Raw genomic sequence first — 23,699 nt, forward strand, 5'->3', positions numbered from 1 at the left:
CCATTTTTAACGTGTATCTGTATTTGCGTTCAGATGACTCGTGTTTTTTAACGTGAGTTTTTTTATGTTTTGTAAAGCATAATTAAGTTGACATTATAGGGACACCAAAGATTATTACCACATGGATAATTGTGCCATAAAACATTAAAGATACTTGTTCCATGCATCCAAATCATCGACTAACCGTACATATTCATCTGAAACTATATGGTGTGGCTGTTGATCGATAAATCCAATGGACAACAGAAGAAAAAGACATAAACGTACTGCATCAATGTTTGTTAATTTCCGAATTTTTGTTTTTTTAAAAACTCGATTAAAATCACTTATGCGTTCCAAATGATCTTCATCAAGGTCTAAAACCCATGATTTAAAAGACGACACTATTATCTCTGGTAATGAAAGTTTTTTCGGGCCAAATTTCCTACCGGTAATGAGATATAATTCTTCTTACCCAAAACGCAAAAAACATCCCCCAACATTATAATGCAATGCCTCTTTATGGTCTTGCTCTACTGGTTGCACATGCATTTGTAACATCAAATGCACAAGCATCGATCTTGATGTGTTGACTGAATATTCGAGCCAATGACTGACACAAGTATTCCTAAACATTTGTAGTATATTTCTCGATATCCACTAATGCCCTCAAAATTGTATTCGAAATTTCGATACTTTATTTTATATTCACAAATGCTTCATAGTAATTCCATTGGTAGATATATTATAAATAGGAAAGCATTATACGAGCTATTGGAAGAACTCGGTCTGGCAGGACAGCTCACATATAAATCCAAATTACTTTGAAATAAAAATATGTTTTTGGTTTAATGTAAGAATACTTACCATGATGAAGACGGTCAAATGTCGGTCAACAACGGTGAAAGAGGTAGCTGAATATTTAAAATTGATGGTGTAAAAATGAGATTATATTAAGATTTGAAAAAAATTTGGAAAATGGTAATAAAGTGAAGATGAAAGTGATTGTTTGTCTTGGTGATTAAAAATTCGGTTTGTACATATAGTGGGGTTTGAAGAGAAAAAATAGGATAAATGTTGTATTGAAAAGGAACATAATTTGGTCAACAACAAAATCGAAAAGGGCGTTGGGTGGGTCCCTTACGTACTGCACACCGGCCAATGCGTAGGGGTCAAGTTCGATAAGGGTGATGTCAGCCCATGGTCTTATCACACGTCACTTCGTTGGGTTTAATTTTTTCTTTTTTGCAATTAAGCCCCTCTACGCATCAGACAATGACACATGCTAAATGGAGGGTTAATTGTTGCAAACCATTTAATTTAGGGTTAGTCTTGTAGTTTCAGTTTTTGGAATGGTTATTTTAGTCAAGAACCTCCATTTACTTCCATTTCATCCTCAAGAACATAAATAAAAAATTTCTTTCTTTTTCTTACCTTCTCAAATTCGAGAACAACAACATTAATGAACATGAACAAAAAGATTGCCCGTTTATATGTTTGTGTTTGTTAATTTATTATGTTAAAATTAAATAAATAAGACCTCGTTTGTATTCGTTTGGTTGTTTTATAGCCTCATCGATGACAACTTTGACACACTTTCACTTGAAATAAATGGACGCGCTTCATTTCAAACCTTTAGAGGTTGTTTGTTTACCTTTTAATAGTTTTATTAAGAGACAACTTCTGAATCGTTAAGAGATGAATTTTATTTGACAAAAAAAAGTTTGTCTCTTAATGGTTCTAAAACCCTCTGAATAATTTTGTATCATGTGCCTCCCTTAACCATCCGGCGCTCTAATTTCATTGTAAACAATTATATTTCATTTTACACAATATCATGAGAGCCTCTTAATCATTCTACACTAAACCATTGAACAATTACCAAACAACCTCTTAGTCTTGGGTATAATAGAAACCAAAATCCCTCCAAATTCAAAACACAATTGTAACGTTTTTCTTAATCAACCCACCACAAACCCACTCAAATCAAAACACAAATTAACCATTTCTAATTAATAACCTAAATTGACCCTTTCTCAAATGTAGATCATCAACATGAACAAGAAAAAAATTAACCGCAAATACCATACAAATTCATTTCCAAAGGTTAAAAGTACCAAGAGGTCTCAGGTTCAAATCCAAGAAGGAATAAAAATCTCTTTGCGGCCACGGAGGTTCAAATGCGGGAACTCCGGGCTATCTGCAAAGCAGGTGGTCGACCTGGGATTAGTTAGCTCGCGTAGCGGGTTAGATATCCAGGTTAATAGTTAGTGATATAGAACTATACATCAAAACTCTAAAAAAAAACCATAAAAATATAATCGCTATTGGCATGGATGATATATAATACCAGATAACTTTCAATCTTTCATGTAGGCATGGAAATGGAGCGGCAACCCCAATCACCATTCTGTTCCTCAGTCCCAGTCTCCGTCCCATCCCTCCTATGGAATATAATCACATCACCATCCTTAACTACAACGGAGAATTGAGGATTTTTTTTCAAATTCAAATTTGCAAACGGAACAGGTGTTATCGAGTGTCACTGTCAACAATGATTTACCAACATTTAATTTCAAACAAAACCAAATCAACATAATCAATAATCAAAATTATTATATTAAATCAAAAATACCAAAACAAAATTATAATCTAAATCATTTGAGCCAAAGTGGTATATCAACAGTGGTTCACAAAATAAGAGAAGAAAAAGTCAAAAATACTCTTTCTAAATCTAAAAGATATTAAATCTAATTCTTTACAAATAATATACTTAGTAATAAATATGTAAAACATTAAATGTACGGGGACGGGTGGGTTAGGGATCACGTTATCCGTCCTCGTTCCTGGTTTTAACTTTTGGAGATCCCCCCGTCCTCGGTTTTACGAGGAATCCCCAACCCTGGTCGAGGTGGGTACGCGGATTTTCAAACAAAGCAGGTCTTATTCCCATGTGTATTTTCATGCCTCTACCACTTGCAGCTAGATAAAGGAAATCAAAAGAAAAGAAAAGTGGTATATCTCAATTTGTTATTGTTGGTCTCAACCACCGGATTTGTATATAATACTTATAGATATCCGACCAAAATACTTACAACAGAAACATTCTTGTTTTCCTTATTACTAGGTACATATCCGACCTCTTTGTTTACTATCTATCTATTGGTATCTTCCGACCTCCTTGTTTACTTCAAATATTTCATCTCTTAGGATATATAGTTGGCATTTCTTCTAAAAAGAAATCTTGACCCGATTAAGTCATCCATCGGACAAAGATTCAAGCATTCACCAACTATCCATATACATCCCATGTAAACTTCATAGTGTCTACATCCATCAATAGAATTTTTATTTGTAAAAGTCTTATAACTATCTGTATTAATCAAAGAGCATAGTGCTTTGAGTAAAATCGAAGACTAGTTGAAGTGACTTCAAAATTGTTACCAAAGCGAATTAGCTTGTCATCTAGCCGAAAAAAGATCAATATAAAGTAAAAAATCAACTAGTAGTCTGACAAATACTAATACTTGCAAGCCAAATCTTGAAGTACAAACTTGGACAGCAAGTTTGGTTCTCCAACTCACTTGCATCCTAATCTTAGTATGAAAACATATATATCATGTCCGTCTAAGCAAATACAAATGCACCATGCAAGCGGTACTTTATTTGCTTTACTGTTTCTTGGCATACTAAAAGGATAAAGTAAGTTAAAAGTATGTCTACATCAAATTCAAATATTGATATGAAGAATACTGGGATGCATGGATCAACCAAGAAGAAGAAGACCCGTACAAAAGTCGGACATATGGCATTAAATGCAATGATGGCTATAAAAAAGTCACTCTTGGCATTTATTGTAATTCACCCGTTTTGGAAGAACAATTCTTGAGAGCGTTTCTGAAGTAAATTTGGCATCACCATCTAAAGAACATCATTTGTTCATCGGATATGTAAGAGAACCCTTCTCTAACCCTCTCTTTCAATTAGCAAATTTGTCACAATCAACTTGTTTAGGATCACAGGCCTTAATTTTCTAATTTCCACAACAAATATGTAATTCTTTGTATTTATACAACTTATAAAGCAAAAATTTAAAAACTGAAAATCTGTTATGTTTATATATTCAATCCCCCTCCTACAAACACTTCATGTTTAGGTCATCACTTTCCAGGACCAACAATCATCCATTGCAAAATTGAAAAGTATGTGTTGTTATTTGCACATGTTGGTGATTTTAGTGAATCATTAGGTTGTCTTGTGTAGTTGGATTCAAAAGAGAATGAAAATGTTGGTAGTTAAGCTATATATAGTAAAGGTTAGGAGGTACATAATACACGTGTACAAGCTAACTAGAACCTGGATAGTGGAATGTAGTCGTATGGTAGGGGTCAAGGGGCCACACCCTCTTGTAGGGGTATTAGTGATGCCCCTAAACAATATGTATTCGAAAGCATCTTCAGAAAGCTATGTGCTTTCTGAAAAATGCCAAGTCCAAGCCTGGTTTAGAAAACTATATCATTTCTGAAATCAGTAAAACTTAGAAGGGAAGAACCTTCATAAGGTTAGACTTGACTTTTTTAGGTAAATTATGTTCTAGACTTCATTCGAGAAGATAAGAGTCGTCTTAAGATCAAACTTGGATTCATAAGGTAACCATTTTCTAGACTTTAGTGTATGTAGTCCCCATTTTGTAACAATCAAATAATTGTTCAATAGCTTGCTGTGAGTCCACTTTGAGATCAATCTACAAATATCTTCAATAATTCATGACAATCTTCAAGAACATTTAAGAATAATATGGAAGGAAACTTGATCAGAGAGAAACTCAACTTTGATCAAACTCTATTATACGTAAAATGAATATTACAATTGAGTTCATACCTAAAATTACACTAAGAAAATACTAAAATAAAACTAAAATTGCTAAAATCACTACCTATTAATGATACATCCATTCTTATTTTAATGTACAAAAACATTACAATTTTTGTATCTAGAGATTGTTTGAGCAAACTTCATGTTACCCAAACAATATAAGATTGAAAAAATCGTTTAAAGAATATAATTTCATATTGTTTGTGATTTCTCACAAGACCCAAATATCATCACCTCTTTTTTTACATTACAATGAAAACATAAAAATATTACTTTAACATTATGTATGTAATAGAAAAATTAACCCCATGTATTTCAAATAATTTCCATTTAATTTCCATATATTTCAAATAATTTTTAAAAAATATCATACATATTCAAAAGCTTGCTAATTAACGCAACCTTTTTTTTTAATTTATACCCCACATTTTTTTGATTAACCTGGATATCCAGCCCGCTATTCGAGCCGACTAATCTCAGGATAATCACCTACTTTGCAGATAGCTCGGAATCACCGTATTTAAACCTTTATGACCACAAAGGGATTTTTATTGTTTTGCGGATTCACAATTTTTTTAATAGTATATGAGTAAAAAATATTGATGTAATCTATTAAATTTATCAAACCCATAATTACGTAATTAGATTTACGTCATGTCAACTCTTTTTTCTACGTATCAATTAAGCACTCACTTTACAATAATCATAAAGTCGATGTTCTCATGACGTCAAAGTTTCAAGAAATATTTTACATCAGATAACTTCTCAAACAATTCCAACTTGTTCCTCTACGTACCTCACCCACCCCAATATTACTATATAACACCCCCTCCAAAACAAGCATCAACAACCAAAAAAACCATATGTTTTCCGACAGAAAAGCCATCGACCAGGTTTCCGGGTGGCTCACTCTATACGACGATGGTTTTGTTGATCGGACATGGACCGGACCACCGCAATTCAAGTTCATGTCTGATACCGTCCCACCACACCATCATTTTATCGACGGTGTCGCCACCCATGACCTTTCGATTGACACCAACACCAATCTTCGTGTCCGGATTTATCTGCCGGAGCTACCCGACTCCACCCAAAAGCTGCCCATAATCTTGCACTTCCATGGCGGAGGATTTTGCATCAGCCAAGCCGATTGGTTCATGTACTATAATTTCTACATGCGGCTTGCCCGTGAAGCCAAAGCCATTGTCGTCAGCACCTATCTTCGTCTGGCACCGGAATGCCGACTCCCTGCCGCCATCAATGATGGCTACTCCACCCTTCTCTGGCTCCAAGACTTGGAAAACCGTAAAACCCACCAATCATTGTTGTCGTCCAATGGAGATTTTAGCCGTATCTTCCTCCTCGGAGACAGCACCGGTGGGAACATAGTCCACCAGGTGGCCAAAAAGTCCGCCGGAGAAAACATGGGAGTTGCCGGAGCAATCCTGATCCACCCGGGGTTTCTCCGGTCGGTTAGAAGCAAGTCGGAGTTGGAAAACCCAGAATCTCCGTTTTTAACTCTGGACATGTTGGATAAGTTTCTGAAGCTAGGGTTGCCGGAAGGCAGCACCAAAGACCACCAGATTACATGTCCAATGGCGGAGCCGCTGGAGGGGTTGGATTTGCCACCGTATCTGGTGTGTGTGGCGGAGCAGGACCTTATGATAGCGACGGAGGTAGAGTTTTATGAAGCCATGAAGAAAAGTGGGAATAACGTCAAGTTGTTGGTGAGTCCAGAAGTTGGACATAGTTTTTACCTGAACAAAATCGCCATTGATGTCGATCCAGTGACCTCGAAGCAGACTCATAAATTGATCCAAGAAATAACCCACTTCATTAGAAACCATTAATTTTAAATTGTATATTTGTTATCGGTGAACGTTCATCTTCCAATTCGCTATCACCCAAACAAAACCCCAGGAATATGATCATTTCTTAGCTCTATTCTATTCTCTAGAATAAGAAGTTGACATGCCAATTTCTTATTTTCTGTTACCATTACACCCCTTACATTTACATAACTATATATTCCCAACAGTAACATGCAGGTTACATAATTAACAGATGATTTTTATTCCCAAAATGATTAAAATCCACAACCCTCGATCAGGCTTCCATCAAAGAAATCAATTGTTCAGTATGGAAAGTTAATTGAATCATGACTTAATTGGGTTAGTTAAAGAACAATGTTGGTAGATCCAATTTGCATCTGAACTTGGCGGCCATTTTAATTTGTCTATTTTCTTAATCCTAGTTGACAGTAGAAATTAAATTAAATTGGTTTACATGAGGAAATTAATAGGTTTTTATTAATTAAATTGATGGCATAAATTATTGTCAAACTAGGTTTTCGTACCTGTATCATCCTGTAATATTTTTTATTATAAATAAAAAAATAATGCAATCATTCAATGAAACAAACACAAATTACAAATGATATTTAACCATAGTTTGTTAATTTGAAGATCTGGGTAAAACGAAATCCGATAAAAATTCACTGATTTAAATGTCAAATTAAATATTGCAATTTTTTTCTTTTTAGGCCATAACTTATTTAATTAAAAAAATTATAATCCAAACATGTTAAATATAGTGTATTGCTATTCAGTCTTTTCATTTACATGGTAGGAAATTATGTTGAAAATGGTATTTCTATAGATTTGTGGAATCTTATGGTCCTGAGTTAAAGATGTGAAGATCTGGAGGTCATCGGTGCACATTTGATGAAAGTTCAAGGACCGTTTGTGTATAATTGCAGTTGGGTATTTAAGCTTTTGTTTATGTATTGTTGCTATTATTTTTCTTTCAATCAATTCATTTTTCTTTTTCAGTCTTCTCTCATCATTGTAAAGTCTCTCATTTTCTTGGGAGCTCTTAGGGTTTTTGTTTACTTTTCATTCATAAATAAAAGTTTGTTTAGTTTGAACATGGTATCAGAGCTTCATTCGTTCTAAGTTGTATAGAATGTTCTGTTCCGGTGATTTGTTGTTTGCTTTCGTCGTTTGCGAAGAGCGACTGTTGGTTTCTGCAGATATGTGTTCTTCAGATTTGATTGTTTTGGGTGCATTTGCTCTTTGGTCGAATCGAGATCTTTCTCCTTAGATCCATTGCTTTTCTCCAATTTGCAGGTAAGTCTCTTTACCCTTTCTTTACTCTTTCTTTGGGTTTGGTTTTCTGCATGTTCTTCCCATCGAAGAATTTTGTATTCTGTGTCCAGGTAATCGATTGTGGTAAGATTTCTAGTTTTCTTCTTTACTCTTGGTGTTATCCAAGATCTTATAACCAATCCTTCGTTGTGCGAGGCCCCTGTTTTGGTTATGTTTCTTTCCTTGCTTTTGTGGTTAAGGTTTTGTTATACTACTAGAGTCACATGTGGTGTTCTCCCCTTGCTCTCGGCTATTTAAGTATCTATGTAAGTCCTCTTTCCCTTCCTGTCAGTAGCAAGGGCACTGAGTCAGTGTTCTTGGCCTATAGGCAGGTTCTTCGTCTTGCTTTATTGTCTGCCCTTTTTTGTTGTTGTTCTTTTTTATTCTGTAATCTATGTTGGATAGTTAGTTTGACCTCGCACCCTGAGTGTTTTAGGATTCTTGTTGTTTGCTATCTTGTCCACTGTTTTTGTGGTTGATTGTATGTGTTCCTTCATATGGTTGGTCCATCGGTTGCCATTGAGACTCAAGGGATGTCCCAATTTTCTAAATTAGATTTTGGTGATCCCTTGTATCTTCATCCTAGTGACACCAGTGGAACGCCCATTTTAAACTTGAAGTTAAGTAGTACTGACAGTTATCGAATATGGGCTTGTGTTATGACCTTGGCTCTTGAAACCAAGAACAAACTTGGATTTATTGATGGAACCTGTGTTAGACCTATTGATGACTTTGTTCTTCAAAAAACAATGGGATAGATGTAATTATGTTTTGTTAAGTTGGATTTTAAGTTCTGTAACTGAAGATTTGTTTTTGGGTCAAGTGTTTTCAAAGGACTTCTCTAAAGTGTGGGAAAAATTGAAAAAATCTTATGACAAAGTTGATGGGTCTGTTACACTTAATCTCTATCAAATAAATTAACTATTTAAATCAAAATGGATCTTCTGTTTTTGAGTATTATCACAAAGTAAATTTCTTATGGAAACAGTTTGATGCTTTTGTTACTCTTCCCACCTGCACTTGTAATGCCTCTCAAGAGGTTTTCAATCACTCTGACGGGTGTCGAGTCCGACATATAATAAAAATAATAAAATTAAGCCTATTATCTCTAAAATACAATTTGTGATAACGATAAGTAGGGTCGTCTCCTCAGCGACTCGGTGTTAGCCGTAAGTTCAAGACGTAACCGTGTGCAAATTCATTAATAATAAAATACTATATATAAGGGGGGGGGGGGGGTTTGGAAGATTGATAAATAGCTTAAATATGAAAAATAAATTGAGAACTTTAACCAATAATAAAAAGAGACTAGCAATGAGCATCAATCAAGTAATCCTTTGGATTATATATCATCGACTCATTCAAATCGTTTTCTCAAAAGAAGCCAAGTTGGTTAGGACATCGACACACGTCAATATTCTTTTCATTATAAAAGCATGATCAGGCTTGAACACTCTACGACTAACCTCTAATTAGCTAATCAAACCTAGTCACAGACTTAAAGTTTAATTGCCAATTGCACTAACGTCAAACAAACCCGACACTAACTGACAATCGGACGCCGATTGTTTAAATTAGACTATACGATCTTACAACATCATCATTTAACATAAATGTCAACTGTGTGTCTGGTGCTACTTCAATAAACCGAAAAGCAATTATGGACTTATACGGACTTAAAGGTTTATCTAGCAACTCGAAATTGAATTAGACATAACAAAGGATCCTACTCAAAATATCCAACTCAAAACGATAAGCATTCAACTCTAAAATCGCATAAATAGCTTCAAATGATATGTTGAAATCGACGTGAGTCTCAACGAATCCAAATTCAAAGTAATCACATACCCATTACTAGAAGTTTGAAAATTAGCTACACATACTAGGAATTGGAAATCGAATACTTACAAAATGCTTGTAAAATTGGAATTTAGGAAGAACCCTATAAAACCCGCTCCAAAATCGACTCCAATTGTGAAATCGAATTCTGCCTCGGGTTTTCGTGACGGCTCTGAATCTTCTCAATCGACATATTCTCGTCTCTCAATCGACAAGTTCTATCTCGAGCTCGCTTCCGATTTCTTCCTCTCACAACTTTTGTTTTTCCCCTTTGCTAGTACCTCTCAATCGATAGCCTCTAAAACCTCTTGATAGACAGCTTCTATTTCAAAAGAAAATCCTCTCGATTTCTGCCCTCTTTCGACTTCTGTTTGCTACTCGATCGATAGGTCTTAAATCTCCTCTCAATTGACAGTCTTGTTCCTTATTCGATTTCTCTTTTCTTCCAATCGACCCTCTCCCATTGACAGCCTTTAATTGCACTTCCATCTCTCGTCGTTGCCCACGTCTCCCGTCTCTACCCACGTTTGGCTGCCCATGATCTCCCGATTTCTCTCTCGGTCTCTCGATTTCTGGTCTGGGCAGCAGCCCAACTGCTGTTGTTTCTTCTTCTTTTCTTTTTGTTCACGGGCTGCTGTTATGGGCAGCAGTAAATAGCTTCAAATGATAGGTTGAAATCGATGTGGGTCTCAACGAATCCAAATTCAAAGTAATCACATACCCATTACTAGAAGTTCGAAAATTAGCTACACATACTAGGAATTGGAAATCGAATACTTACAAAATGCTTGTAAAATAGGAATTTAGGAAGAACCCTATAAAACCCGCTCCAAAATCGACTCCTATTGTGAAATCGAATTCTGCCTCGGGTTTTCGTGACGGCTCTGAATCTTCTCAATCGACAGATTCTCGTCTCTCAATCGACAAGTTCTATCTCGAGCTCGCTTCTGATTTCTTCCTCTCACAGCTTTTGTTTTTCGCCTTTACTACCACCTCTCAATCGATAGCGTCTAAAACCTCCTGATAGACAGCTTTTGTTTCAAAAGAAAATCCTCTCGATTTCTGTCCTCTTTCGACTTCTATTTGCTACTCGATCGATAGGTCTTAAATCTCCTCTCAATTGACAGTCTTATTCCTTATTCAATTTCTCTTTTCTTCCAATTGTCCCTCTCCCATTGACAACTTTTAATTGCACCTCCATCTCTCATCGTTGCCCGCGTCTCCCGTCTCTACCCACGTTTGGCTGCCCACGATCTCCCGATTTCTCTCTCGCTCTCTCGATTTCTGGTCTGGGCAGCAACCCAACTGCTGCTGTTTGGGCTTTCTCCGTTGTTGTTTTTCTTTCACAGGTTGCTTGTTGATCTTTTCTTCATGGGCTGCTTCTTGGGCTTTGCTTTTGGGCTGTGTAGCAGCTGCTGTTTGGACCAAAAAAGACAACTATCAACACATTTTTCTCAACTTTAATGGCCTCATATAGTTAGATTAACTTAAATTAAATTGCCCTCTTTTAAGCATATATTTAAGATTAATTGTAAAGTACTTTGACATAAAAATGTATATATTTGCACTTATCAAATTCCCCCACACTTAAATCATTGTTCGTCCCGACAATGACTTGAGTTAACACGTAGTTATAAAAATCGAATCTAACGAGAATGTCAATACATATAGCATATCATGAGTTTGAGATTTGCAACAAAGCAATGAAAAGAGGATGCATACATAATCAAGTAGACACAAGCTAATCTCGAGAACTCTCACGAAAGCAACACTCGATTCACTCCTTGGGTTAAAGTGTATCGCTTAAATCGTCAATGTACTAGCATGTACCTACCATATACTTGAAAAGTCTGTCACTCTCCACTATTTGTATAAAATACATGCTTATAAATCAAAAGGTCTTAAAAGGTGTAACGAGAAACAAGGCTTTGGGTACGGTAGGGAAATATTTAAGAAAAGTGACTAAGACCTAACACCAACGGAGAATCCGGCTACTCAACTACACTTTTTTTTTATTTTCACAAAGGACTTTTGTATTTATATTTGAAGCTCATTTCTTTTCGGACGATAGGGAATAGAGATGAAACGCTTATATTCAACCGTATCGTCATTTTCGTCGTCTATTTTATTTTTTTTATTGACGACGTAATTTTGCTCTATATATATATATATATATTTTTTTTTTCTTTTTGAATTTTCTATTTTTTTTCTTTTTTTATTTCCTTCCCCAACATACAAATTCTACTTTCAAATATAAAGGGATATTGGGATCACTCCATTGGTGCTTAATCGGGTGAGTCGTGTTTGGATTGATTTATGATGTGGGCGACAAACGAAATAGGCTAAGGCTCAAAGTGGTGGGCAAAAGGGATAATGACAACAAAAGGGGTAGGCTTAAGACTAGTGGTTTAACACAAAAACGAGCAAACAACAACCTTTATCATGTTTATTAGCATGTAGTTATCATGTAGTCTTAAGGAGAAAAAGATCAAGTTCTAGAGATGCATATCTAGGCATGACCCAATCACACAAGAAATGAATTTGAGACTAATATCAATTATTTAGTCTAAATAACCTCAAAGTCTCACGGTGTTCAATACTAGCTCAAGAGATTAGCAATTGTCTACTTTGACCGAAATGCTACCACTAATCAACTCTAAGTGCTATCAATCAAGCTTAACCATGTTATACATGCATCCACACTCATCATCATCAATAAGCTCATTAAAAGCATGCTAACACATTGTCAAAACGGACAAAGACCTTCATTTAAGCACAAAATTTGCAAAAATTTRACCCCTAAAACCATTTATATACCCAATTCATGCAAATAACCCCACCCCCACACTTAATTCATACATTGTCCTCAAGGTATGCAATAAGTAGAGGACACTCTAAGCAATTAAGGAAAAGGGAATAGAAAACTCCCCTGATTTGATGAGTGACCTCCCAATGTAAGAATCCGTGGAGATGGGCACGTTTCTTCAAGCGTCCAACATCCGGGGCGAACTTGAGAACATAGAAATCCAAGAGTGAAACTGGAGAATCTAAAAACAAACTAAATAACTTAAAGTAATAAATAACAAGAAATGGAAATTCGTGGGTTGCCTCCCACGCAGCGCTTCTCTTTTATGTCTTTAGCTAGACCATTCTCGATTCAATTCTTGTAGCTTGGCGTGTCCAAAGCTACCCTCTTTAAATCCCCTCCATCAAAGCCTTCATAGAACGACTTTAGCCTATGGCCGTTATCCCCGTAGATAGACTTTGTATCTCTACTACACCATGCTAAAAACGGGTAAAACAATAAAAGGTCCTATCTATCTGGACCTTAATTTATCGGGAAATAACTTTAATCTAGAGTGATAGAGGAGAACTTTCTGACCTTTAGTGAAAGACTTACATGAAATACGAGAGTCATGGAACGCCTTGGTCTTCGCCTTATAGATGCGAGCATTTTCGTAGGCGTCGTTCCGTATCTCCTCTAACTCTTGAATTTGAAGCTTCCTATGCGATCCCGCTTCATCCAAATCCATATTGCACGTCTTCACTGCCCAATACGCCTTATGCTCTAATTCCATCGGGAGGTGGCAAGGTTTACCGTACACCAATCGGAAAGTAGACATACCTATAGGTGTCTTGTAGGCCGAACGATAGGCCCACAAAGCGTCATTAAGCCTTAAGCTCTAGTCTTTCCGGTTGGGATTCACAGTCTTCTCGAAAATGGACTTGATCTCTCTATTTGATACCTCGACTTGTCCGTTTGACTGTGGATGGTAGGTGGTGGAGATGCGGTGGATAACCCCATATTTCTTGAAAAGCGCACCAATGACCTTGTTGCAAAAATGGGTGCCTCGATCACTGATGATGGCTTTGGGCATCCCGAACCTGGAAAATATGTGAGATTTAACAAAATCTGCAACTACACGAGAATCATCAGTTCGAGTGGCCTTTGCCTCAACCCATTTTGAGACATAGTCAACGGCCAAAATAATGTAAAGATTACCACATGATACGGGAAAAGGTCCCATGAAATCCATGTCCCAAACATCAAAAATCTCACATACTAGCATAGGAAATTAGGGCATTTGATTTCGGGAACTAATGTTTTCCGTCATTTGGCATCTCATACAACTCTTACAAAAACAATCTCGCATAACGGCCAATACAACCCACACTCAAGTACCTTCTGGTATGTCTGCTTATGGCCGAAGTAGCCCCCACAAGCATGGGAGTGACAAAACTGTAAAACAAACTGAAACTCCCCTTGGGGCACACATCGCCGGATAACTTGGTCCGTACAATGTTTCCAAAGGTATGGCTCGTCCCACATGTAGAGACGAGCCTCTCTCATAATCTTTTCTCTAGTGGGTCTAGATAACTCACTTGGGAAGCTCTTTGAAACCAAATAATTAACAATGTCCGCATACCATGGGGTTTTACCCGAAATGGAGAAAAGGTGCTCATCTGGAAACTCATCAATGAGTGGGCTTGGCTCTCCATCCAATACTAGCCGGCTAAGGTGGTCGGCAACAAAATTTTCAGCTCCGCTCTTATCTCTAATCTCCAAATCAAACTCTTGGAGTAAGAGAATCCACCTTATCAACCGTGGCTTTGCGTCTTTCTTTTTGAGCAGGTACTTCAATGCGGCATGATCTGAAAATACAATCACTTTAGTGCCAAGCAGATAAGATCTAAAATTTTCTTAAGCAAAAACAACTGCTAGCAACTCTTTCTCGGTGGTTGAGTAGTTGCATTGTGCACTATCAAGTGATCGTGATGCATAATAAATAACATAAGAGCTCTTACCATCTTTCTGTCCAATATCGCTCCGACAGCATGATTGCTAGCATCACACATAATCTCAAATGGCAATTGCCAATTTGGAGGTCGGATGATAGGGGCAGAAGTAAGCATATCTTTCAATAAATCAAATAAACTCTTACATACCTAATTGAAGATAAAGTCTACCTCTTTTTGTTAGAAGTTCACAAAGGGGTTGAGTGATCTTCGAGAAGTCTTTAATGAAACACCGGTAGAAACCTGCATGACGGAGAAAAGAACGGATCTCTCTAACACTCGAGGGGTAAGGCAAGGATTTTATGACATCGATCTTTGCCTTGTCAACCTCTATACCCCTTTCCGAGATAACATGACCAAGTACTATACCTTGGTTGACCATGAAGTGACATTTTTTATAATTTAAAACCAAATTAGTTTCAATGCACCTCTTTAAAATTTTGGTCAAGTTATCTAAGCATGAACTAAACGAATCACCATAAACTGTGAAATCGTCCATAAAAACCTCAATAATATTCTCTACATATTCTGAAAATATACTCACCATACATCGTTGGAATGTCGCCGGTGCATTGCGAAGACCGAAAGGCATCCTCCGGTAGGCGAATGTACCGAAGGGGCAGGTGAACGTGGTCTTCTCTTGGTCTTCTCTCGCCATCGATATTTGATGAAAATCTGAATAACCATCCAAAAAATAATAGTGAGTACGACCGGCTAACCTTTCTAACATTTGGTCTATGAATGGAAGGGGAAAATGGTCTTTCCTAGTCGATGAATTAAGCTTACGATAATAAATACATACTCTCCACCCGTTTTGAACACGGGTGGGCACTAACTCACCTTCGACATTCTCTACCACAATAATGCCAGTTTTCTTAGGGACTACCTGGACCGGGCTTACACACTTGTGGTCAGAGATTGGGTAGATCATATTGGAGTCCAAAAGCTTGAGTATCTCCTTCTTGACAACTTCCATCATCGGTGGGTTCAACCTCCTTTGCGCCTCTCGGAGTGGCTTGTACTCCTCCTCTAATAGAATCTTGTGCTGGCAAAGTGAGGGACTAAGGCCCTTGATGTCGGCGATGGTCCATCCAATCGCCTTCTTGTGCTCCTTCAAAACATCCACAAGCTCTCTTTCCTTCTTCGGTGATAGTGTTGCGGATATGATCACCGAAAGGGTCTCTTTATCTCCCAAGTAGGCATACTTCAGATGATGTGGTAGCATCTTCAACTCTAGCTCGGGTGCCTGTTCAACAGAAGGAAAAAGTCTAGTGTGAGATATAGACAAATCTACTTTAGAAACTTCAAACCTTGGGTTTTGTGCTCGCCCTTTCTCCATCCAAGACACCAATTTTGCAAAATCATCATCAAGCTTGTACTCTTGGGCAAGCTTCTTCAAACTTCCATTCGTTAAGTCCTTGTCTAGAATCACTTCTGACACATCCTCATTAGATAGATCAAACATAGTGTCAGATAAAGACTCGATAATATCGACAAAGCATAAAGATGAAACATCACTCGGATATCGCATGGCATCATATATATTAAATTTAATCATCTCGCCATCGAATTCCATGGTCAAACTACCACTATGGACGTCTATTTTAGTCTTAGAGGTTTTTAAAAATGGTCTACCTAGCAAAAGCATACCGGCCTTGGACGCATTTTTCTCCTCCATATCTATAACATAAAAATCTGCCGGAAAGACCAATTCATTCACTTGAACTAGCACGTCCTCTAATACCCCTTTAGGGTAGACAATAGACCTATCCGCTAGTTGGATTACAACACCGGTTGGCTTAAGGGGCCCTACATCTAAGGTTGAGTAAATGGCATATGGCATAACATTAATTGATGCCCCCAAGTCCAACATGGCTTGATTTACCGAGACATTGCCTACCTTACATGGTATGGTAAACATGCCCGGGTCTTTACACTTTGGTGGTAACTGTTTTTGCAAAACAGCAGACACATTTTGACTCATGCTTATGTTTTCTTTACCCTTTAGTTTCCATTTATTCATACAAAGCTCTTTCAAAAACTTAGCATATATAGGAACTTGCTTAATTGCAACTAATAAAGGGATGCTTACCTGAACTTTCCGGAATGTGTCAAGGATCTCTTTCTCTTCGTTCTCCCGCTTTGTCTTCTCGAACCGGCTCAGGAATGGCGGTGCTTGAACTATCACTTTGGGTGTCTTCTTCTTTGCCTCCTCTTCTTTGACATCCTTTGCACCCGAAGTGGATGTCTTGACCTCTAACTCTTCTTCTTCCTTATGAACCTTTTCTTTTTTCTTCTTTACAACCTCTTAAAGCTCCTTTTCGTTTCTCAAAGTGACGGCACTCATATTAGCCTTCGGATTCGTCTCCGTTTGAGATGGCAATTTACCTTTGTTTGCTAATTGGCCAACAGTGGCCTGAAGGTCCTGAAAATTTTCCTGAGTTTCCTGTTGAAATTTCACCATGTTAGCAACCATAGACTTAACTACATCCTCTAATGACATACCTGAGCCACTAGGAGCTTGCAGTGACACTTGATGTTGGGCACCTGGCTGAAATGGTGCCTTCGGTTAATGTTGTTGCTGAAAGCCTGGCGGTGCTTGGAATTGTTGAGATTGAAATTGCTGAGGCGGCTGGAATGAACCTCTTTGCTGAAATTGCTGACCTTGTCCTTGCCTTGGGGCATAGCTCAGATTCGGATGTTGCCTCCAACCGTGGTTGTATGTGCTCGAGAAAGGGTCGGGAGCCCGATTGCTTGAATTCTGAAAGTTGCCACCCCCAATGGCGTTCACTTGCTCTTCTTCTTCATGTAAAGTCGGGCATGCATCGGTGGGGTGTGCCACTGATGAGCAAAATCCACATGCCTTGACTTGAGGCATATTACCCATGGCAAGTTGTTTCACAAGGTTAGTCAAATCAGTTATTTTAGTTTATAAAGATTTAACATGTACCTCACTAACGCCTCGGCCAATGTTATTCCTTACTCCAAATTGCTTGGAGTTTTCCGCCATGGTATCTATCAAGGTCCTCGCTTGAGTTGGCGTCTTGTTCACTATAGCTCCTCCGCTCGCAGCATCCATCATCTTTCTTTCCTTCGATAGCAAACCTTCATAAAAATACTGAATTAGTAATTCATTAGAAATTCCATGTTGAGGACAACTTACACAAAGGCGCTTGAAGCGCTCCCTATACTCGTATGATGACTCCATGTCCTTCTGCTTGATCCCACATATTTCTCTTCTAAGCCTTGCAGCTTTGGATGCGAGAAAGTACTTGTCGAGGAATGCTCTTGCCATTTGCGCCCAAGTGGTGATGGATCTCGGCGGTAAGTAGAAAGCCACTCCCTAGCGGCGTCAACTAGGGAGAATGGAAATGCCTTCAGCTTGAGATTCTCCACTGTCGTGCCTTGTGGCTTCATCCCCAAGAATACCATGTGGAACTCGGTCATATGCTTGTACGGGTCTTCGTTAGTTAAACCATGAAAACGAGGTAGTAAGTGTATTAAACCAGTTTTAAGTTCAGCACTTACCTCTTTCGGCGGATAAGTGATGCAAAGAGGTTGCTCGGCGACGTTGGGTGCTGCCCATTCCCTTAAAGTGCGTTTAGGATTTGCCATTTCTTCTTCAGTCTCGATGACCGGTTCTTCTTGCTCAGAATGAGGTTTCTCTTCTTCGTCCTCTGTTTGGTCTTCTGAATCGGATGACAACTCAATATCTTTCCAAATATTGAAAATCGGTGAAGAAGTAGACGCGTCTTGCTTCTTTCGAAGCTTAGCTTGCTTTCTTAGCTTCTTTGCGGTTTTCTCAATTTCCGGATCAATTGGCAATGGTGAACCTGCACGAAACGACCTTGGCATAAACAGTTAAACTTTGTCGAGTCCCCGGCTACGGCGCCAAAAATTTGACGGGTGTCGAGTCCGGCATATAATAAAAATAATAAAATTAAGTCTATTATCTCTAAAACATAATTTGTGATAGCGATAAGTAGGGTCATCTCCTCAGGGATCGGTGTTAGCCGTAAGTCCAAGACGTAACCGCGTGCAAATTCATTAACAATAAAACACTATATATAAAAAGGGGGGGTTGGAAGATTGATAAATAGCCTAAATATGCAAAATAAATTGAGAACTTTAACCAATTATAAAAACGAGACTAGCAATGAGCATCAATCAACTAATCCTTTGGATTATATATCATCGACTCATTCAAACCGTTTTATCAAAAGAAGCCAAGTTGGTTAGGTCATCGACATGCGTTAATATTATGTTCGTTATAAAAGCATGATCAGCCTTGAACACTCTATGACTAACCTCTAATTAGCTAATCAAACCTAGTCACGGACTTAAAGTTTAATTGCCAATTGCACTAACGTCAAACAAACCCAACACTAACCGACAATCGGGCGCCGATTGTTTAAAATAGACTATACGATCTTACAACATCATCATTTAACATAAATGTCAACTATGTGTCGTATGCTACTTCAATAAACCGAAAATCAATTACGGACTTAAAGGTTTATCTAGCAACTCGAAATTGAATTAGACATAACAAGGGATCCTACTCAAAATATCCAACTCAAAACGATAACCATTTAACTCTAAAATCGCATAAATAGCTTCAAATGATATGTTGAAATCGACGTGAGTCTCAACGAATCCAAATTCAAAGTAATCACATACCCATTACTAGAAGTTTGAAAATTAGCTACGCATACTAGGAATTGGAAATCGAATACTTACAAAAGGCTTGTAAAATTGGAATTTAGGAAGAACCCTATAAAACCCGCTCCAAAATCGACTCCAATTGTGAAATCGAATTCTGCCTCGGGTTTTCGTGACGGCCTGAATCTTCTCAATCAACAGATTATCGTCTCTCAATCGACAAGTTCTATCTTGAGCTCGCTTCCGATTTCTTCCTCTCACAGCTTTTGTTTTTCCCCTTTGCTACTACCTCTCAATTGATAGCCTCTAAAACCTCTTGATAGACAGCATCTGTTTCAAAAGAAAATCCTCTCGATTTCTTCCCTCTTTCGACTTCTGTTTGCTACTCGATCGATAGGTCTTAAATCTCCTCTCAATTGACAGTCTTGTTCCTTATCCGATTTCTCTTTTCTTCCAATCGACCCTCTCCTATTGACAGCTTTTAATTGCACCTCCATCTCTCCTTGCTGCCCACGTCTCCCGTCTCTACTCACGTTTGGCTGCCTACAATCTCCCGATTTCTCTCTCGCTCTCTCGATTTCTGGTCTGGGCAGCAGCCCAACTGCTGCTGTTTGGGCTTTCTCCTTTGCTGTTTTTCTTTCACAGGTTGCTTGTTGATCTTTTCTTCATGGGCTGCTTCTTAGGCTTTGCTTTTGGGCTGTGTAGCAGCTGCTGTTTGGACCAAAAAACACAACTAATCAACACATTTTTCTCAACTTTAATGGCCTCATATAGTTATATTCACTTAAATTAAATTGCCCCTTTTTAAGCATATATTTAACATTAATTGTAAGGTACTTTGACCTAAAAATGTATAAATTTGCACTTATCAGACTCTTAGTTAATAAAGCTTATGCAGGTTTTAATGGGTCTTGATAATGTGTATCAACCTATCAAAAGTAATATACTTTCAAGGGATCCCCTTCCTTTTATCAAAACTGCTTTTTCTCTTATATCTTGGGAAGAATTCCATCTTCGGGGTTCTAGTGTGTTTTTGGTAATAAATGTGAAAATAATGCCTTTTTTAGCAAAGTTGGTGAAATCAAAAGAAGGACAGGTAGGCAGCCGTCCAATTTACTATGAAACACTGTGGTATGTCTGGACATACTATCGAAAGGTGTTTGAAACTCAATGGTTTTCCAAAAGATTTTCAAAACAGATCACCTGAACCATCAAGTTCTGGTTTTAAGTCCTTGTCTAGTAATGTTTGTGTAACAAACTCTCTTGGAAAAGAAAAACTCTTCATCCTTTCACACCATCTCTTTCTGAAGAACAAGTGATTAAAGTCCTTGCTTTGTTGAATCAAACGAGCATTCCCAAGACTGTGCCAGCTAATATGGCAGGTGTGTCAAAGTTTTATAAATCTGGTTGGATTATTGATTCAGAAGCCAATCAACATATGACATTTAGTTTTTCAAGTTTGAATAATGTGGTTGACATTTCAGATTTAAATTTAAAAGGTTACCATCCTAATGGAACAGAGGCAAAAGTTAATAAAATTGGAAATTTAAAGTTGTCAAACAATGTTACTCTATTTGATGTCTTAGTGCTTCCTGACTTCAATGTCAATCTATTGTATATTCATAAACTTGCTAGAGATAATAAGTTGTATGTGGGGTTTGATGAGTCTGGATGTTATATTCAATTTTCTCATTGAAAGAATGTAATGAGGATTGGTAGTCAAGAAGGTGGTTTGTATTTTTCTGACCATTGTGCTAAGAGTAAGTTGTTCCCTATTTTCGTTTCTTCTGTTGCTCAACATTGTGTTTCTAGTCAATTGTAGCACAGTCGTCTGGGTCGTCCTTTTGACCAAGTCTTGATTGTTTTAAAAGATCAATTACAGATTGGAAGTGATACTACTCATCCTTGTGAAATTTGTCATATGGCAAAACAAACTAGGGAAAAGTTTAGTTCAAGTGATCATAAATCAAGTCCATAGATGATCTTGTTCATTTAGATGTTTGGGGGTCCTTATAGGGTTATTAGCAAGGAAGGTTTTAAGTATTTTTTGACTATAGTTTATGACTATACTCGTGTTGTTTGGGTGAATTTGTTGAAAGGTAAACACGAAGTTGTTGATAATAGTATATCTTTTTATCATTTGTTAGGAACCCAATTTGGCAAACGTGTTAAGGTGTTTAGAAGTGATAATGGAACTGAGTTTACTAATTCCTCATTAGGTGAGTTTTTCAAAACTAAAGGAGTTATTCATTAGACGTCTTGCGTTCATAGTCCCCAACAAAATGGGGTTCTGGAACACAAGCATCATCATTTGTTAAATATGGCTAGAGTTCTTATGTTTTAGGGAGGTATTCCTTTAAAAATGTGGAATGAATGTATATTGACTGCCACTTATCTCATAAATAGAACACCTTTCTCTATTTTAGGAGGGAAGTGTCCTTATGAGCTGGTTTATGGATTCCAACCTGTTTTAACTCATTTGAGGAATTTTTGTTGTCTTTGTTTTGCTACCAAAACTAATGTTTCTGATAAATTTTCTTCAAGAGTTGAGAAATGTTTGCTTTTAGGGTATGCTAATTGTCAAAAAGGTTATAAGTTGTTTAGTCTTGATACAAATAAAATAATTGTTTCTCGAGATGTCAAGTTTTATGAAACTAAATTTCCCTTTAAAATGAGTTCAAACAAGTTAGATAGTCATATTAACAGTGAAATAAATAATCTAAATTTCTTTGACTTATTCCTTGGTTCCTCTACTAATCTTTTTGATTTACCACCCGATGATGAGGCTAGAGATCAACCTCCCTTGAAGGAAAATAACCAATCTCTGTCTCTTGGTATTAGCCCAAGTAGAGCTACCAGTCGGAAGCAACTAGGTGACTTAAATATCCTCAATGAAATCCTGGAGGAGTTACGAGTATGCAACCACTAAGTAGCTCAGAGGTAGCTGCCAGATATAATATAGGGTCTGTGTGCAATCTTTGGATGATCACCATAGACTCAGTGATGCTGAAAACCCAGATCTCCAACCTAAGGGTAGTTTTACTTTCCAATTTGGTCCTAGTATCCGAAGAATGACTAGAGCTTACAACTCTCGTAATTTTTTTTGATGATTTTGTAATATAAGGCAAAGTTAAGTATGGAATAGAAAGTGGTAAATTACTCTAACTTGGATTCTGAAATTTTTTGTTTTGTGTCAAATTTGAATAAAGTCCATTGAGCCAAAGTCTTTTTCTGAAGCTTGTAGTGATAAAAATTGGATTTCTTCTATGAATGATGAAATGGAAGCTCTGTATAGAAGTGGTACTTGGATTGTTAATGATTTACCTCCTAGGAGGAAGCCCATAGGTTGTAAATGGATTTATAAGGTTAAATATAAATCCTCTAGAGAGATAGAAAGGTATAAAGCTACATTAGTAGCTAAAGGATATAGTCAAAGAGATGGTCTTGATTATGAAGAAACTTTCTCCTGTTGTAAAAATGGTCACTGTCAGATGTATTATTGCTCTTGTTGTTCAAAATAATTGGTCATTGTTTCTACTTGATGTAAATAATGTTTTCTTATATAGTGATTAGTCTAAAGAAGTTTATATGTCTTTACTTGAAGGATATTTCAACTCTAGTGACAAAAAAGTGTGTAAACTTATAAAATCTCTATATGGTTTAAAACAAGCACCACATCAGTGGTATGCAAAATTATTTTCTTGTCTCATTGCTAATATTTTTGTTCAAAGTATAAATGACTATTCTCTTTTTACCAAATAAAGTAACTTTGGGTTTGTTATTCTGTTAGTTTATGTTGATGAAATAGTTATAACTGAAAATAATCTAATGGAAATAAATCATGTCAAAACTTATTTGAAAAAAGAACCTTTTAATTAAGGATCTTGGCAAGTTGAAATTTTTCTTAGGAATTGAAATTTTTTAAATTTTGATGGAGGTATATGCATGTCTCAAAGAAAGTATTGTTTGGAATTACAAAATGGTTTTGGTTATTTAGGATGTAAACCAATTAATACTCCTATGGACATGAACCTTACTATTACAGATTATGTGAACTCTTTACGCAGTGATCCTTCCTTACATGATTTTACTAGTTATCAAAAATTGATTAGGAGACTAATTTACCTTCTTGCAACTCGGCATGACATTGCATTTGTTGTTCATTGCTTAAGTCAGTTTATGCACTCACCTCGACAGTCTCATTTTAAATTAGCTTTAAGGGTTCTCAAATATTTGAAATCTTCACGAGAAAAGGGAGTGAGTTTTACCAGGTCAGAATCTTTTCTTTTATCTGCTTATGTTGATGTTGATTGGGGAAAATGTCTTTCTTCAAGAAGGTCTGTTATTGTTATTGTTTATTCCTTGGAAACTCTATGGTTTCTTGGAAGAGCAAAAATAAAA

At 37.1% G+C, this 23,699-nt stretch overlaps 1 protein-coding gene across 1 annotated transcript; it reads left to right on the top strand.

Moving 5' to 3' along the window:
* The first annotated feature begins 5,715 nt into the window (after positions 1–5,715).
* Positions 5,716–6,810, top strand: LOC112507631 (probable carboxylesterase 6). The gene has a single exon (XM_025112280.1). The coding sequence runs from the start codon at positions 5,718–5,720 to the stop codon at positions 6,702–6,704; it is 987 nt and encodes a 328-aa protein (XP_024968048.1). The 5' UTR covers positions 5,716–5,717; the 3' UTR covers positions 6,705–6,810.
* The last annotated feature ends 16,889 nt before the right edge of the window (positions 6,811–23,699 follow it).

This window comes from Cynara cardunculus (genome assembly GCF_001531365.2).
Source record: "Cynara cardunculus var. scolymus isolate 2C chromosome LG 2, CcrdV1, whole genome shotgun sequence".
NCBI classification, from domain to species: domain Eukaryota; kingdom Viridiplantae; phylum Streptophyta; class Magnoliopsida; order Asterales; family Asteraceae; genus Cynara; species Cynara cardunculus.

Bases quoted from the DNA above. Each gene is read 5' to 3' on its own strand.
- LOC112507631 (XM_025112280.1), top strand. From the start codon at position 5,718: ATGTTTTCCGACAGAAAAGCCATCGACCAGGTTTCCGGGTGGCTCACT.